The sequence below is a fragment of the Solea solea genome, chromosome 16 (assembly GCF_958295425.1).
Source record: "Solea solea chromosome 16, fSolSol10.1, whole genome shotgun sequence".
In the NCBI taxonomy this organism is placed as follows: Eukaryota; Metazoa; Chordata; class Actinopteri; order Pleuronectiformes; family Soleidae; genus Solea; species Solea solea.
The window spans coordinates 20,142,508-20,159,872 of record NC_081149.1 but is presented as its reverse complement, the minus strand read 5'-3'; the positions used below and the strand labels follow the sequence as shown (position 1 = coordinate 20,159,872).

General features: G+C 42.3%; 1 protein-coding gene across 1 annotated transcript; it reads left to right on the top strand.

Moving 5' to 3' along the window:
* Nucleotides 1–1,057: 1,057 nt before the first annotated feature.
* On the top strand, nucleotides 1,058–10,988 carry cbx6b (chromobox homolog 6b). The gene is made up of 5 exons (XM_058654555.1): nucleotides 1,058–1,977; nucleotides 6,042–6,324; nucleotides 6,602–6,843; nucleotides 8,024–8,203; nucleotides 8,959–10,988. The coding sequence occupies exons 1-5, from the start codon at nucleotides 1,270–1,272 to the stop codon at nucleotides 9,184–9,186; spliced, it is 1,641 nt and encodes a 546-aa protein (XP_058510538.1). The 5' UTR covers nucleotides 1,058–1,269; the 3' UTR covers nucleotides 9,187–10,988.
* The last annotated feature ends 6,377 nt before the right edge of the window (nucleotides 10,989–17,365 follow it).

Genomic DNA, 17,365 nt, shown 5'->3' with positions numbered 1-17,365 from the left:
ATATAAATATGTGTCGTTCAGCTGTCTCTGTTGTGTGCTTTGTCCAGGCTCTTGTCCCCAGCTCTGCAGCAACTCTTACTTTACTTCTCTGTGGTGCTGTGGTGCTCCACTGAAGACTGAAAGAACGAGCTATTTTCTGCCACAGACATGCTGCATGTCTCGCGCTTTCTCCTACACGCACCATAAATTAGTGCTTTCACTGCCTGCGACTAAGAGGGGTGTTTTGTTTTTGGGGGGGGGGTTTTTTGGCTTAAACCTCCCCGTGGTATGTGTGTGAACGCTCATCATGCTCAGAATTAGTGAGATGAAATGATGCAGACACACACAACACACTCGCTCATAAATTTATTCTGCAATTACACGCGTGTGTGTGTGTGTGTGCATATGTATCACACTGACATTAACATTTTTCCCCAGCAAGCATGGTTTAATGAAACTCACTAATAGCACTGGGACTTTATCATGCAACACACACACACAGTAGGATCATCATTCTGTCACTGCTGCTGCTGCTGCTGCTGCTGCTGCTGCTGTGGAACTGTTCCATTAGCAGCCTGGAGGCTGACTTATGGCCATCCACACATCACATTACGGTCCACCTGTAATGCTGCTGAGCTAGGAAATATTCAATTGAAGGAGAGAACATCTCATATTTTCAGGGGGGCGGCGGGGGGGGTGTAGCATGGCTTGTTTTGCAGTACGGGGGAGTAATCCAACACAGATCCACAGGGAGAAAATCAAGATAATACTGTCTTTAATGATGCAGAATACATTTTGGCACATGCTGTAACATTTAGATTTAAAATTGAGAGAGAGAGAAAAAATATGCTAGTTTGACATAAGGAGGTGAAACATGGAGATACAGTGAACTTAAGTGGAAAGTTTGCTCCATGATACAAGAGAAAGAATAAATGTCCTAAAAGACTGCATGGAGACATCTCTCTCTCTCTCTCTCTCTCTCTCTCTCTCTCTCTCCCTTTGCCTGAAAAACGTAGACATGCGCGCTGACTGGGGGGAGGATGGGGGAGGAGGGGGTGACACCAACTGTCTGACTCTCCCTTTATAAGCTTCTGTTTTTGTGGAAAAGGGCAAACGTGAGAGGGTATTCTCTTCATTGACATGGGGCAACAGGAATAATATTTGATACTTTTTTTTGTTTTTGTTCGCCCTTTTTGAAGCTTCATAGTTTTCATACTTATTAGATTTTTCGAATAACCGATCGCCCCCGCCGCCAACCTGAAGTTCATTGTTATTATCCTGGCCGCCGGGATGGTGGCCTTCATCGGAGCCGTTATCTGCATCATCGCGGCGGTCCACACCGGGTCATCCAGGGCTGCCGCAGCACAACAACAACCCGCAACCGACAACCACTCGCTGTACCCGGACGTGGTGGCGCAGACCCCCGCTACCGGAGGCTCCGTGGCCAGGGCCGGATCTCTGGGAGCTCTCCATGGTTCTGAAACCCCCGATTCAGCGGCATCGGCGTTCAACCTCGGGCTCGGCGGGTTGGATGGAGTCACCGGACTCACCGGGCACGACCCGACGGTCAGCAGACTCATCTGCACTCCGATTCCCGCCGGGGAGTGCAACCCGAGAAACTTTAAGCAACAAGCGGACGACCCGTCGCTGTACGCGGGCGAGGACTGGGGTTATCTCCGCACCACCGCGGATGATCTCCGGCAGACCGTGCTGCAGCAAAGAAAACAAATACTGACCGACCAGCGCACCATCGGAGAGCTGACGGGGAAACTGTCCGAGTGTGAGAAGGTGCTGGACGGCAGGAATAGGGGAGCGGACAGACGCGGTGCGGGACTGCGGGCTGCTCATGGCACCGCGGAGGAGACTCGCCTGGAGCGCGTCATGGTGCGGGACAGCCCGGCGTCTGCTCCCGACAGCGGCCACCTGCTCACCGCCCGAGCTGTGGATGAACTGGAGCAGGCGATCACTCAGCTCAAAGACCGCATAGAGAAACTGGAGGTGGGTACAGTCGGTGTGGAGAAAATCACCCCAGCACACAAATCACCCTCTGCACCCAACTACTACACTACATGACAAAGACCTAAATTATCCCAATAATGGGACTTTTGAAATGTCTCATTTTCCAGAAAGTTTGCTTGTGAAGTCATATCATAGTTTATGGCTTTATTTGTCCCTGTCAGGATTTCTGCCAAAGCCTGAGTGCTTTGTCAACGCATGTTTTTCAATTTTGCATGAGAACAAGTGAGTCACCTAAAAGGCTTATTTATGTGTGCAATGCATGACATGAGCAATCAGGTGTTGTGTTAACATCAAGAGAAGCTATGCATAAAAAAAATATAAAATAGCATTGATATGTACAGAGGCAGAGAATATTTAACAATTTTCTAACATGTCACCTGTTAACACCCTTTTTATAATTCATGATTACGTTTGCAAGGTTGCATAAGGTTAGAGATTTACAAACAATTAAGAAATGGATGAATAGTAAGGCAGGTGGGGGAGGAGGAAGAGATGGTGCAGCAGTGGAGGAGGAGAAAGAGAGTGTAGCAGAGAAACATGAATCCTGCTCTCATCTGAGCAGTCATGGATGATGTATAACCTCATTTTTGGCCAAAGAAACCCCATACATAATTCATCAGGTGCCTATATTTGTGGGAAGCACAGACTAGATGTGCCTCTGCTGGACAGAGAACTCCTCACTCTTAGAGTTTATGTAGGACGTGTGTTCCAGCGCGGGTCATTTTCTTTGAGGATAATGCACCTCTTTGTTCCGTGTTGCCACTGTCGGATGACGAGCTCCATAATGGACTCCTCTGCTCACGGTTTTCTGTCACAGAATGAGGTGAATGGATTTCACGGACCTCAGTGTGACATCAAAGATTAAATTGGTGTGTGTGTTTCCCCCACCCCCCCCCCCCCCCCTCACCCTCCACTCTGTCTCCTCTACCATTCAAGGCATGTTTCTCTGTACGTGAGCTATTTGGCCTACTTTAGTATAGCACACGGTGGTGTTTGCATCAGATTCTGTGTGTGTGCTTGTGAATTTACAAGAAGAGCACTCGTGGGAATACTATAGTCGGGTCATAACCACAGGTTTGCTGATCATGCACATACAGAACATATGCTCCGCCACTCGCTATATAGATGTCCACATAGTCTTCTGTTACCAGAGGACCTTTACTCGCCAACAGGAAAGTGACATTTATAGGCAACATTGATCATCAGAATCCAATCCCTGCCTTTTCCTTGTTTCACAGCAGAAAGCCTGCGTTAGACGTGTGATGACATCAAAGTGATATGAATATATCATCAGTGGGTTTCCATTTTGTAGCATTATTATTCAGTATTTGGTAAATGGTCTCTATGTCAACCGTTTTCGGTGTTTATTTGGATGCGGCATACATTTGTATTAACTTCTCTGGGGATGTACTGTAGGTTGTGGCCCAAGGAAGAATTGATCAGATTTTGGTGGTGATCCAAATACTGACTCACTCACTGATCGACTACCATTTTATCCTCCCCATGAGAGTCGTGGTGGGGGCACTGGTGCCAATCCCAGATTAGATGAGTACAGCCTTCACAGGTCCCCAGTCAGTGATCCACATACAAACCCCCCTAAATGCTGACGCCAAATATGTGCTTTCTTTATAGTATTGTCCTTTTTTTGTTGTCTTGAAGACCACACAAAGCACTCTACACTACAGTTTGCCATTCACACAAAGCTTCTTCATGCTGCACGTTGTTCTATTCCACACAGATCACAAGCTGCAGGCACAGACAAATTGAAGCACACGTGTGTAAACTTGACTGCAGCACTTTTCGTGGTCATACATTATCTAAAATTCTGGGCTGCTTAATTACTGCGGGACTTATTTTATTTATTTATTTATTTTACTCTGTAGTTACTCCTAAGAATATACTCTTAGCATAAAATGCATATTTGATGACTTGAGATGTAAGGAAGATGATATACTTCATGGTTCCCAGAGGATGAATCCACATTATGCTGATATTTTCTTTTCTCTTCTCTTTAAGCACCACAATGTCTACCTTTTTATCAACCTCAACAACTGATGACCACCCAAAGTGAACCCATGATTTGTAATCGAACGGCAATTATATCACAAAAATTATCCCCGAAGAAGTTAAAAAATTTAACTTTATGACTTTTATGCTGGCACGCTGCATTTGAGGATTTGTATGCAATACAAGGCACTCTTTTTTTTTTTTTTTTTTTTTTTTTTTATCTTCCGAATTGATGTAACTGCAAATGTGAAAAGCTGCTGCTGCCGAGTCTAAACCCTGGCACCATTACAGAACAAGCAGATTTATTTCAGTTAATCAGCCACTATGCCACAAACCTACATTAATCCTTTGATTAGCGTGCACAATTTAAGCAGAACTATTACAGCGTATGCGGAACGTTTGAGATTTCTTGTGCCAGTTTAGCAGTTTAAAGAGGAACAAGTCTGTGGGAAACCCATTTGAGACGGATGAACCGAGATTTATTTTCCATTATGTAGGACCTTTTTTGACCTCTTTTGAATTATGATTTCAGTATGTCACTTTCTACTGGAACACATATTCTATGTTTTGTCTAAAAACCATACCATAGATACCAGAAATGTCATCTGCACAATATCAGTATCGGCCAATATTGGCTTTAAAATTAATGATCAGATATCGAACAACATGCAGAGATCCCCCAATATGATGAAGGACTAAAACAGTAGACTGAATAGACTGCTAACTCCTTGACTTTTGATGCTTAGTCTATTTTTTTCTTTCTTTATTTTGCACAATTAAGAATATTTATATCTACATCTGCTGTATCAGTCATTGACCCCAGTACTCCTAATATATCGGCATATCAGATATCTTCAAAAAGTCCAATATCGTGCATCCCTAATTGGTAGATATACTAAACAGCTTAGTATTCTTTGAAATCTGTGTTTCCCTCATTTCTAACCCCTGTTTTTTTTCCTTCTTTCTTTTTCCAGTGATGCATTATGCAGTGGTGCGCAGCAATTTGCTGTCAGCTGAAATAATTCATTCACTTGGCGTTTTTTCTGACTTTGACTTATTTGTACGTGTTACACTTAATGAAAAAATATCCCCGTAGACGTGACTCGGTTTAATGAAAATGTGCTCCGAATCAAAACTTACTGTATTTAACAGTCCATTTTTTTTTTTTTTTTTTTTTTCAGCCCTCTTCATAAAACTTTACAGAATTAATATGTGAATCGGCAGCGCTCCCTTCTGATTTACAGAGCTTTTAAGTGAGTTCTGGCCTGATTATTATTATCGATTATCTGTCCAGAGCTACAACTTAACTGTTCTGATTCATTCACTACACACACAGCATAGCTTTCCGCCACAGAAGCAGGCAAGTGCTGTAAAAACAACCCACTTGGCCATGGGCAGGTTTAATTATGTAACTATTGCAGGTTACCAGTACCAGCACCAGTAGTTTTGTTTGAAGTCACATGTGTTAAGAATGGCAAACTTGTTAAATCTAATCCAGAATACCATCTAACTTTGTCTGTTTGACTGAAAGCAAGGAGAAACTAACTAGCCCAACTTTGACCAAACAAGTTTGCTAATTGATATCCCAGCTAACAATTTCTGCTTCTGGGAATGTTCCCTGAATGTTTGCCCTCAGTTGTCATGGCAGATTTTCCTAAAATCCTCCCGAAGTTAGCTTTTGGTTGCACCATATCTAATTTGTGTCGTCCATACATAACAAAACAAAAGGATTCTGTCTTTGAGCAAACAATTTCACAGTAGCCAAGACACAGTCTGATACTTAACTCCCCATAAGTCCACAAATTGTCAGTTCATTCCTTGAATGTTGAATTGCATAGTGAAACCTAATTAAATTAGCCCCCAGATGTAGCCCCAGGCTTTACAGTATGTAATGTTTCAGAGAAATTACAAGTGGGCTCGAGAACTTCCTCAGGTTATTCTAACAGCCAACGCATAATCACAGTGAAGTGTATTTCCAGTGTTTTCTTCACACTCTTCTGAACCCACTCTTCTCTGCTGTCGCCCCTCCTCTGCAGTCAGACATCGGCCCATTTCCTCACAACCAGACGGATGGAAGGGCCCCGGCAGGGCCACTGGAAAGTGGGATTTCTGGTGTCCCAGAAAGGTTGGCTGACCGCGGCCACAAAGCCGATACTGACGATCCCTGGAGAATGGAAGACTTGGAGGGGGAGCTGGAGAGGAAGGTGGAGCTCCTCGAAAAGGAGAGGAAAGCCCTCAGGCTGGAAACTGAGAAACACAGACAGGAAATAGACCATGGTATCAGTAAACTACACCATCGCATCTCAGGACTGGAGGAAGGTAAGAACAAAAAATCAGGAAGGAATATGATCAGAAGAATCAAACAATTAGTCACTAATGATGAATTAAATGAAAAATAATGAGGCATAAAATGTACTTATCTCTTCATCACATCAAGCTTTGTTACAATAAAGGAATGAAGAAATTGCTTAATAAAACAGATCAGTTTTTTGTGACTAAAGTGCAGCTGAATGTTTGTATTGATCTCTCCTTGACTTGTCTATTACTTTCCACTTTTATATTTCAACATTCAAGCCTCTTCTCTCCTCCTCTGCAGGCAGTCCTGGCCATTCCTTCCCAGAAGGCTACAGACTGTCCTTCCCAACACGGACGAACTACATGTACGCCGTGGTGAAACACTCGCTCCCAAAGCTGCGGGCCTTCACCCTCTGCCTGTGGCTGCGGCCCACAGAGGGCGGCATCGGGACGCCGCTGTCTTACGCCGTTCCCGAACAGCCAAATGAACTGGTGCTGCTGCAAGGCCTGCACACCCCCACCGAGATGCTCATCAATGACAAGGTGATGTAACGCGCGTGCGGTTGTAGCCGCAGAGTTGAAATGCAACGTCGAGAAACCAGGCATGTGTTCTGTGTTTGTCTTGCATGGTGTACGTGGGTTTTAATACACATTAATTACAGATGAAATATCTACTAACTCAACACTAACCTTCCAGGCAACTTTATTTTAAATACAATATGTAGAATATCATGTGCAACTGGGATGGATTTTGTTATATTCTGTCCATTGTACCGTGTTGTGTGGAGGAGGAGTGGTAGACAATGAATGAATTAATGAACATTTACTTTTAATGTAATACTGACATAAATATAATATACTGTATATGTACATTTTTGTGCAATGTTTGTCAGTAAAAGGTAAGTAAAAATACTAGTTTGGTCATAAATATATCAGGAAGCTGTAAAAGTAACACTAATATTGTTTTTGTAAATGTGTACATTTTGTCAATATTCAGAATAGTATTAAAAAAAACATTCCAAGTTCTTATAAGACCCAATGAATCCCCGCCAGTGCAATATGGGGTAATATTGTGAGATGGATATATTTTATAGATTTTTTAGGTTTCTAATATCTAGTTGAGAATAAAGCGTGTGCTGTATTTGCAAACAAATAAAGAGAACAAATCTAATGAAACAGCCGATTTAGCTGTCAATCAAAGTAGCCTTAATCCTGTGCGATTGCTGTAACTATTAAGTTAAGTAGTTGTAAGGTCAAGTAGAGTAGAGGTGGCCAAGCTGAAGATGCTGGAAAGGATTAGAAATGAGCATGTTTGAGGGACAGCTCAGGTTTGGAAATAAAGTAAAGAGAGGCATGGTGACACAGGGTGTTCATGGATGTTGTGAAGGAGGACATTTGGTGTAACAGAAAAGGACATGAGAGAGGGCAAGATGGAGGCAGAAAAAAAGAAGTAAAGATTATATCGCTATACAGCTGCACTGTGGAGTCTATCACACAATTTGCATTTGGTTTATTTCAGTTCAGAGCTTCAACTGTCCCTTTAAGGGGCTGTTGTTTTGATGTTGGCAGCACAAAAGCAATAAAAACCCACAATAAACAAGGACATATGACAACATAGACACCACACAACCAAATTTGACTCAAAACAATCACCATCAAATCAATAATGTGTGAAAACTTTAAGCTTCCAGAATGCGTGTTACAATTATCTTTCTTTTCCTAGGTGGCACAGTTACCTCTGAACCTGACGAGAGGCAGCTGGCAGCACATCTGTGTGAGCTGGAGCCAGAAGGGAGGAGCCTGGCAAGCCTATCAGGGGGGAAAGCTGAGGGGCGAGGGCCACGCACTGGCAGCTGGACACCACATCAGACCTGGGGGAGAGCTGCTGCTGGGACAGGAGCAGGTGAGTGCATGAAGGAGGGAGTGGAAGACTGAATGAATTTAGTTGGAGCAGATAAGTTTTTAGTTATCACTTGGTGGTTTCCCACAATAATAATTATGATAATAATAAATACAGTATACAAAAACAAGAATGGCTCTGCACATAGGAAATTATTAACCAAGAGCAATAAGAATGCTTTCCAAGGAAGAACTGCTTCCATTTGGCTACACTCCTCAGTCATAAGCTCAGTTTCCATGAAATATTAACGCGCATTTTTACCAGATTTTCATTAATATTGGGAGTTAGTTCACTGAGATTAGAAGAAGGTGGCGGCAAAAGTCTGCGTCACCCCAGAGCGATAACACGGACCAACTTCAGGACGTAAATAAAGAGCGTCAACACGCCTCGATGTGTTGTTGCTGCTTATTGGAGTAATATTTGTAGTACGTTCCGTGTCCACATCAGCCGACCCAAACCTCATGTCGTCCACTGTCTCTGCCGTTTCCACTGTTGTCCCAGCACAGTGTAATGTGCAGGTTCCTTTCTCTGCCCTCTTTTAGTCAATGAAACCGTTTCCACTGCTACCTACCTTTTTATCTACAGTATATGGCAACTTTTCCACCTCCCCTCAAGGGTGTTTCCATCCAGGAAATGTGCATTAAAACAGGCTGAAGGAAACCCAGTCTGTCAACTCTAAAGCTAAGCTTGTGTGTGCATGGAAGCGTAAATGTATTTACCCCTAAATCACTGTGTTTCTTACACCTCTTACTCTCTAGGATTCCCTGGGTGGAGGCTTTGACTCATCTCAGGCCTTGGTCGGAGAATTGTCTCAGGTGGGTCTCTGGGACCGGGTCCTGTCCTCTAGTCAGGTGGCCAGTTTGTCTCGCTGCGGCAGAGTAACCCAGGGCAATGTGGTCCCCTGGACTGAGAACGGAGTTAAGGTCTATGGAGCCACCAAGCACCCGGGCGAGCCGTGTAGTAAACACAGCAGGAGCTCTCAGTGACCGACAGTGGGAGGCTTTGAGGAAAGAGTAGGTGAAGAGAGGGGCGGAGATGAGGGGTACATTTAAATTCTGTCTCCCCATATTCATATATCCGCTAAAGGATGTTCACATTAACTCTATGTGGCATGAAAGTAAATGAATGGCATATGTTTATATGATCGAGCTGAGGCTTTGCACTTATATTCTGTCATGGTGTTTTCAATGGAGAATTGTGCAATATAACAAAAGGGACTCCTCATGAATATAGCTGTTGTATATGTATGTCACATTCAAGCTTCATGTTCTTGAGCGGCTGAAGACGGATGAAGCATTGACTTGGTGAAGTGAAAATGTTGAGGCGTCCACTCAATTAAATATGGATCTACCATCAGTTTAACTTTAAAAGAGTAAAAAACGGACGATAAAACGTGTACAAAGCTACTTTATTGTAAAAATGTGTTTGACTTGTTTTATCAAATCTGCACTAAAACCAACCAGTAAATACAGAAGATCATCAGTTTGTGCAGTGTGTGCCAAACAATTTCTTAGCTTGGACAAATTACCAGACAACCAGCAGAGACATAAGGAAGTTTCTGGTCCATGAATCGCAGGATTCGTGTTTTCCCACTTGTGTTTTTGTAAATATTAACCAAACAAGATATAGCATGTTCATGTGTGAGCCGTAGATGTGCTTATGGATTGTTTTCAGCCTTTACAACAAGTTTCCCCTCAGCTGGCAGCAGTGGCATCGTATATACTAATTAAAGGTACTTGAGAAATGGTCATTTAACAGTCCAAGCGTTGGCGTTAATGGCCTTTTCCAGCTGAGAGCTGTCGAAGTCTTCCACAGCTAAGAGAGGTTGCATTAAGCCAGCAGAAATCCCCTGGAGTAGAAAGGTCAGACTGGAGTTAATTCAGGGCTGTGGCAGCTTAAGAGTTTGGGAGTCAAGGTAAGGTGATGAAAAATGTTGGAGGAAAAAAAAGAGAGGGAATATAAAGTAGGACTAAAGGAGCACTGCAGTGAGGAGTAGATGATGAAAGAGGAGGAAAGAGCAGCGACTTGGGAAAAGACGCATGGATCAGGTACTCGTTCAGAGTGAGGCTACTTTGTTTTCACCTCTGCATGATGTGTTGTTTTATGCATAATATTTTGCCACTGCAATGTTTTGCTCCCGAGTGTCACGAAAAGAGGAGAGAGCGCCTGTTGAATCCATGCTCGGGTTTGCTGTTTTACTGATTCCCAATGAAAGCCTGAGGGTCTCTTATGTTCTATAGACAGGTTATTGGACTCATTTACAGCAAGGCGACTCATTCCTATACATATATATATATATATATATATATATATATATATATATATAGTAAACAAGAAAATTGCAACCCTGTCTCCTTAGTGAATTTAAAAAAAAATTTAGAGGTTTGACAAAAACATTTGAAAACTCTAATGCAGGAAATGTATTATATATTATGTGCTGCCAAACTGATGCTAAATCCAATCAAAATCCTCCTGTTGTGCTTCGATGCCTCTCAGTCTGCAGTGTTATGGTCAATAATATGCCTGGTGTCTGCTGAGCTCGTACCAGAGCATTTTTATGTTTATGGTTATTGAAATGGTAAAAACTATGCTTTCAACACCATCTGTCTTTTCTTACATGATTATTCTTTCTTTTTTACTGTATGCACTGTATGCTCTGTCTATTTTCAATCATATTGTTTGTATACCTATACTGTATGTCCCTTTCTTGTATGGTGTTCTATTGTTCTGAATATGTGTTGTGTAAAAAAAACAAACCCTCACATCTTTATTAAAGTCCTAATTTTTAGATGTAAATACACTGGTTCTTTTTGTTCTTTTATTGCTTTAGAGAGAAAAAAGCAACACCAAATCAAACTAGCAGCCTCTGGCAGAAGCTCCTTTATAACACACAAATGCATGGTAACGTTTGTGATTGAAGTACAGCAGTGATAAAAGCTGCTGTTAAACTAAAGCCCCACCCCCTCCACAGTAAGAGTGCTTTCACACTTGACATGAATAAAAAAAATCGTCCCTTTTCCAGCGACAGAAACAAAGCATCTTTTATTGTTGCTCGAGTCCTCTGATCTTTCTTTGTCTGAGCAAATTAAAGGAGAGACTTCACGGAGGGGAAACCTGGAAACTCCTCCTTCAGGTGCAGCCAGTGAATCATACAGTACGAGTAAAGCTGTGACACAACTTTCACACTAGTTAGTTCACACTAACCGACGACTGAAAGACGGAGGATCTGGACCATCTGCGCCTGATGATCCTCACAGACGACATGATTTGTCAAACCAAGAGAAGCCAACTGAACGCAGCAGACTCTCGTGAGATGCTCTACGAGAGGGTAGATGAACGTGGAGGACAAACTCACTGTGGCTCTTTGCGCTTCTATCTGCTCTGAGAAATCAAAGAAGAAAAGACGGGTATGGATGAAGTCATGGAAGAGTCGACGTTGGCAACGTTGTTTAGATATTCCCGCTACTTCCTGTCGTCTTCTGACACAATGTCCGGTGTCCCACGTACTCATTGGTTTTTCATTGGCTGTTGGCAGCACGTGTTTGCAGTCGGGTCAGTAATCAGTACAAAATACCTGATTACGTCCAAAGTACGTTCAAAAAAATGAGATTTGTGTTCTTTTACCCTCACACACAAACAGATTTCTGTCGCCATGCCGTCTGTCCCCAACTAGTAGTACTGACTGGTGCGGACTCTGCCCGACTGTGAATCGTGGGTAAAATTGGGCAAGGAACCCTTGTAGTGTGTCCTCTGCTTTAGTCTGGTATGCAAATGCCCAGAGTTGGCTCTGTTGGCTCCCTCTGCAGCTGATTTGAGAATAACTTGGACAAGATGCTGAAAACTTGTTCTAACAGGTGGTTATGGTTGAGTTCCAAGTGCCAAGAAAAGCTCTTTCTTTTGTTTTCATTGCCAGTAAGAATATTAATACCACTTTCATCTCACAAACTGAATGTGAAGCTTGAGCCAGCAGTATTAAACTCTATCTATATTTGTACGAGACTGGGGTGTAATCTCACACACACACCCTTTTTTCTTTTTTTAAAAATTGTTAACTGTAATTTTCACGCTGCCTTCCTTTTCTCGCCTCTGAGTCATCCTCCCATTCTCACCCTCCTCAACTTCTCACTTCTCCTCCTCCACCTACGTCTTTGACTGTCACCTACGGTCCCATGTCTCCACTATTCTTGGCTCGCAGCGAGAAACAAAGGGGACACGTCATGTTAACAGATTATGTTTCAGTGCAGTGGGGGGATTTAAAAACAAACCCATTTACCAATGCTTCTCCACCTGGAGACATAAGTCATCAGTAGAGTTTCTCTTGGGTCCTTGTGCATGTTGGGATATAAGCCATCGAGTGACGAATGGAGAAAAAGCCTCCGAAAAAGAAGGGAACAATACAGCAATGTATTTTTTTTTGTTTTCTTTTTAAATCTCTAATTAGTGTGAGTCAATCTGTTCAACTAGTCCTGTGGATAAGACACAACTGAGTGCTTGTTCACGCGATCCTCTCTTTGAGTCACAGACTTATAACTTAAGTCCATTAGTGGCTCTCCTGCTCATGCCAGACTAATGCAGTCTGGCCTGGTCTCGCACCGCTGACCTCTAATCCGAGTAAAAGTTCTGCTAACCTCGTTAGCGGGTGGTTGTAGCCTGCTGCACATATGAGTTTAAAGCGTTCCTGGTGCATGTCGCCGTGATGCTTCCACTGGGTTGCGATGAATAATACTTGAAGTGTCGAGGCTGCGCAGCATCTGGCTGCTTGTGTTATGTTCTTTTACTAGGTAAAAGGGTTCTCCGACACTCTTTGCTTTCGCTGCATGCCTCACACCTGCTATGAGGCACTAACTAAATCACCGAGGTTCATTTCATTCTCGGTGCCGTCAACGTCTGGGAGTGGACATAAACTGAATGTGCTCTTGCATATCCATGCATAATTTGCTGCTCTCTACATATTAATTCTCTTCAGCTGAAACAAAGGCCTCGGTGATTGGGATTGGCGGCTTTACAGTTTGCATGACACCGTTATGTTGTCGCAGCCTGCGGCATTGGGTGGGTGAGTGAGTGAATGAATGAATGAATGAGAGCAATGAATATAGAGGCTGTCGCAGGGATTTAACCTTTGACCATCTTCTTCCGATAAAAACCTCCATGATCTCTATACGCCGACCACTGAGCGTTCAATGCTCCACAGACGGAGGATGATATTCCCCGTTGGATTACCCATCCCTATCTAATCCATATACTGCTCCATCTAGGAATGGACAGACTGTAATCCTGTAATCCTTGCGATGGATGGACGTACAGATGAGGCGTCTTACAGTGACACGTGGTTTAAAAAAAAAAAGAAAAGTGCTCATTAGTTCCATGTATTCTGTCACTGATTTAGTTTTCTGGTCGTCTCCAAAGTATGGAGACTTCCTTCACAGTGAATCAGGGGTTAAGTGTTGACTCTTTCACTAACGTGTATTTTGTTCTTATATATATATATATTTTTTTTTTTTTTTCAAACCATCAAACGCATATCAAGCCTAGAAGCAGCTTCTTACTCTCACTGTCGGCTCCACAGGATGTCTGTTGATCAGAAAAGTGCTGCTCTGCTGAGACTTGACTTCAGAGAGGGGAACTATTCGCTTACAGCCCCCCACTAAATATTGACTGAACTTTCCAATTAGAATAAAGTAATATTTTCAGTTTGGGGTGTCTTTCATGCTCTTCCTGTTGCATCTATAAGTCTTACACATGCATGGCATTTACACACAGAATCAAAATTGTAAAGAAAAATAAGATAGGATAAGTTACGGGATCTTAAAATACTGTTCTTCTCAGTAAATACAAGGTATTGGAATACGTGCTGTGTCAGGCTATAGAGCCAAAAAATAACCTGTGTTTTATTTAAAAAAAACAACACACATTAAATAATGTGAACTAAATGGAGTAGGAAATGTTCAGTTTTCACTCCAGCAGTAAAGTCTGATGTCGCGATGCGCTCATATCAATGAGATGTGATTACAGGCAGGAAGTGGATTTGTAACCGCTGTGAATTCAGTGTGATGACGTCACTCGCGAGGATAACGGCGATCACGACGGAAACTGCTGACAAAAAAGCAAACAAACTGCACTTAATACAAGGTTTGAGTTAAGTTTAAGGACACAACTTAAGTTTGAAATTGCATTTGCCATAAGCAGAAGCATATTTTGCCTTTTGCTGTCACTACAATAACCACTTTATTTTTAAGTCTTTAAATCCACTGACTCATCATTTTCCCCCCCCCCCCTCTCCTGCAGTAGGTAATCCACCCACTCAGCCTCCACCTGGCAAACTACCAGAATCATTACTCTTGACACAAAGTGTGGTCCAAATGCCTCCAGAAGCTCCATCTGGACAGGAACAAGCTGAGCTCTCCCTCTGTCTTTGTCACCCACTTGCATCTTGTATTCCTCCCTCGCTTATTTCCCCCGCTCGGTGTTTTGTTAATGCAGCACTCATTCATATACACGTGTAGGTGGCCTCGTGTACTGCCATGTACGAATCATGCTTGTAACAAAGCCAAAGTGCTCCGTTATGTCAGCCTACAGACCATTTATGTTAAGAAAGACATGACTCACGTCGTCGCGTGTGGTGCACTGTGAATATTTCTGTCCCCTAAGTGACTTATTTAGTTCGATTCATCGGTTTTAAGTTTCATCCCAGGAAAAAAACATCAATGATCTTCTTATTGGGTATATTTCTGTTCAGTATTGGATCACCTGATTCAAGCACGTGTTCAACATTCTTTGTACTTAAGTATTGCATGTAGTTTATTTTTAAAATTTACTACTCAAGTACTGAAAGTAAAAGTAGAAGTATTGTGTTTGTATTTGTAACTTACCTTGATATGTTTCTTCAAACGCAAAGGTGAATTTTTAAAGGCCATTATTTCACAATCTTTTCGGGAGGCAGGCATTTCATGGCCTTTAAGTCTTGTATGAACAAAGAGGATCTTTATTGTTTGAATGAATTGTCAACTATTTTGATTATCGGTTTATCGGTATGAGGGTTTTTTCACTATTAAAAACAAGATTTCTGATCATTTTAGCTTCTCAAAATGAGAACATTTTCAAAGAAAAAAAACAAAAATTAATTGCGTGGATGGTTTTTTGACTGCATTTTCAGTGCAATGCACACCTTTTCCTAGCCGCATTGGAGCGAATAACAGGATATACAAAATTAGAAATAGTTTGTGTGAATATGTTTTCTGGTGCAGACACTATATTAGCTGGTGAAAAGATATGCTTACGTGTCCCTAGTTCATGCAAGTGTACCTGAAGGCCAATGATAACAATTTTATGAACTGATAAAATGATTATTTCTTTATTATCAGTGAGCATTTGTTATTCAATGTTCAAGTTTTTACACAATCACCTAAAAAAGTGTCTGTCTGTTCTACATAGAACTAATTGTCAGGTATCACCATTCTCCCCTTCCTGCCCAAATCTCTCTCTCTGGAACCTTTTGTCTCTCATTCCCACTTATTTCAGTGCAATGGTGTGAGCATGTGACTCATTTCAGAGGAGGCTTTTGCTCCGGTGCTGTAATTGCACGTCCCGTACTCTTGAAATGTTAATGCACTTAAACTTGAGCACATGAACTCATTCCAACAAGGTCAAAGTCTCTGGAGGAAGAATCTTTTTATTACAGTCATCATTTCGAATGTTATGCACGGCCTTTCTGACGTCCATGCGCTGCATTGGAAAAACGATTGTCACAAAAATAAGCGGAGAAGTGAGAGGAAGAGACGAAGGGTGAGAAATGCAGACTGACGACACAGTCGTCGATAGTATTCATACGTACGAAGAATACAGATAAAGAAAATGAGAGTCAAAATCTTTGATCAATGAAGTAAGCGGAGTTTCCAGAGTATAGCATCCTTCACGGAACGAGGTCAAGTAAGTATGTAACTGCAGAGAAATGTGTTCTGCCCACAGAAAACTTAACCTTCTTGTGACATTTCAAGGTGTGCCTATTTGTGCCTGAACAAAACTGTTTAAAAGTCTGTCTCTGTGTTTTGTCCTTCAAATATTGTCGGAGCACAGTTGTGTCCTCTGAGGGCTTGCGGTGCCATCTGCAGGAAATTAATTTTCCGACTCTGTGGAGAGATGCACAACACGCAGGTATGCAGGCACACACACACCTTTGCATAATTTGTACTCTTGGCTTTTTGCTGACAACCTTTTAAAAATGATTCTCTCTCTCTCTCTCTCTCTCTCTCTCTCTCCCTCTCTCTCTCTCTCCAGGTGTATGCAAAATAAACTTGTCAATTAAAAGCCACAACCATGACGCATCTGTGCATATTAACTCTCTACCTCTCTCTCATATTCTCAGGTTGTGAAGTCTGTTTGAAGACCACCATCATCATCAGTGCAGTCATCGTCATGGAGACTGGAGGGGGCTGTTGCAGGTTCATCACAAACACACACACACACACACACACACACTGACCACCTGAGGCTTTGTTTGTTAGCTTTAATGACCTCTGATCTCGTCCACATCTCCATGGTGATAAGCGTGCTCTCGCTCTGCTGTGAAACAAGTTCAGGGAAGCCACGACAGACACAACACTCGTAACCGGAGTGAACTAATAATAATAATAATAATAATAATAATAATAATAATAATAATAATAATACTTCAGTTCGATGCACGGCAGGCTTAGCGCGGGAAACCGGACGCCCTCATAAGATAAGCAATAAGATACTTAACTGTCATTGCAGTTGTGCGACGCATCTTTGTAATGGTGCAGAGTTAAATGGGCTATTATGTAAAATATAATATAAGCAGCAGCAGAATCACAGCAGTGGGGGAATTGTCACGATGAGTGAAGACCACAAAGCAGCAATAACATCCAGGAGAAACATTGGCTAACATTGATTTGCTTACATCTGCATCATCTACATCTTCACATTTCTCTCCGCTTTCAGGCGCTTCTCCGCTGTATAGATCCTCGTTTTTCTTCTCCTCTGGTCAAGATCTTTTGGAGAGGAGTAGCAATGTCTTTCAAGTTTGGTTATGTTAAGTATTTGCTGTAGATGAAGCTGCTTTGTTTACCTTACTCGGCTGGCAGTGTGCTGCTTTATTGGGTGGGAAACATCAACACAGTTGATGAATAAACATGCACCGTTTTTATC

Bases quoted from the DNA above. Each gene is read 5' to 3' on its own strand.
- cbx6b (XM_058654555.1), top strand. From the start codon at position 1,270: ATGGTGGCCTTCATCGGAGCCGTTATCTGCATCATCGCGGCGGTCCAC. The intron at 1,978-6,041 runs GTGGGTACAGTC...CCTCCTCTGCAG, and splicing joins ACCGCATAGAGAAACTGGAG to TCAGACATCGGCCCATTTCC. The intron at 6,325-6,601 runs GTAAGAACAAAA...CCTCCTCTGCAG, and splicing joins CATCTCAGGACTGGAGGAAG to GCAGTCCTGGCCATTCCTTC.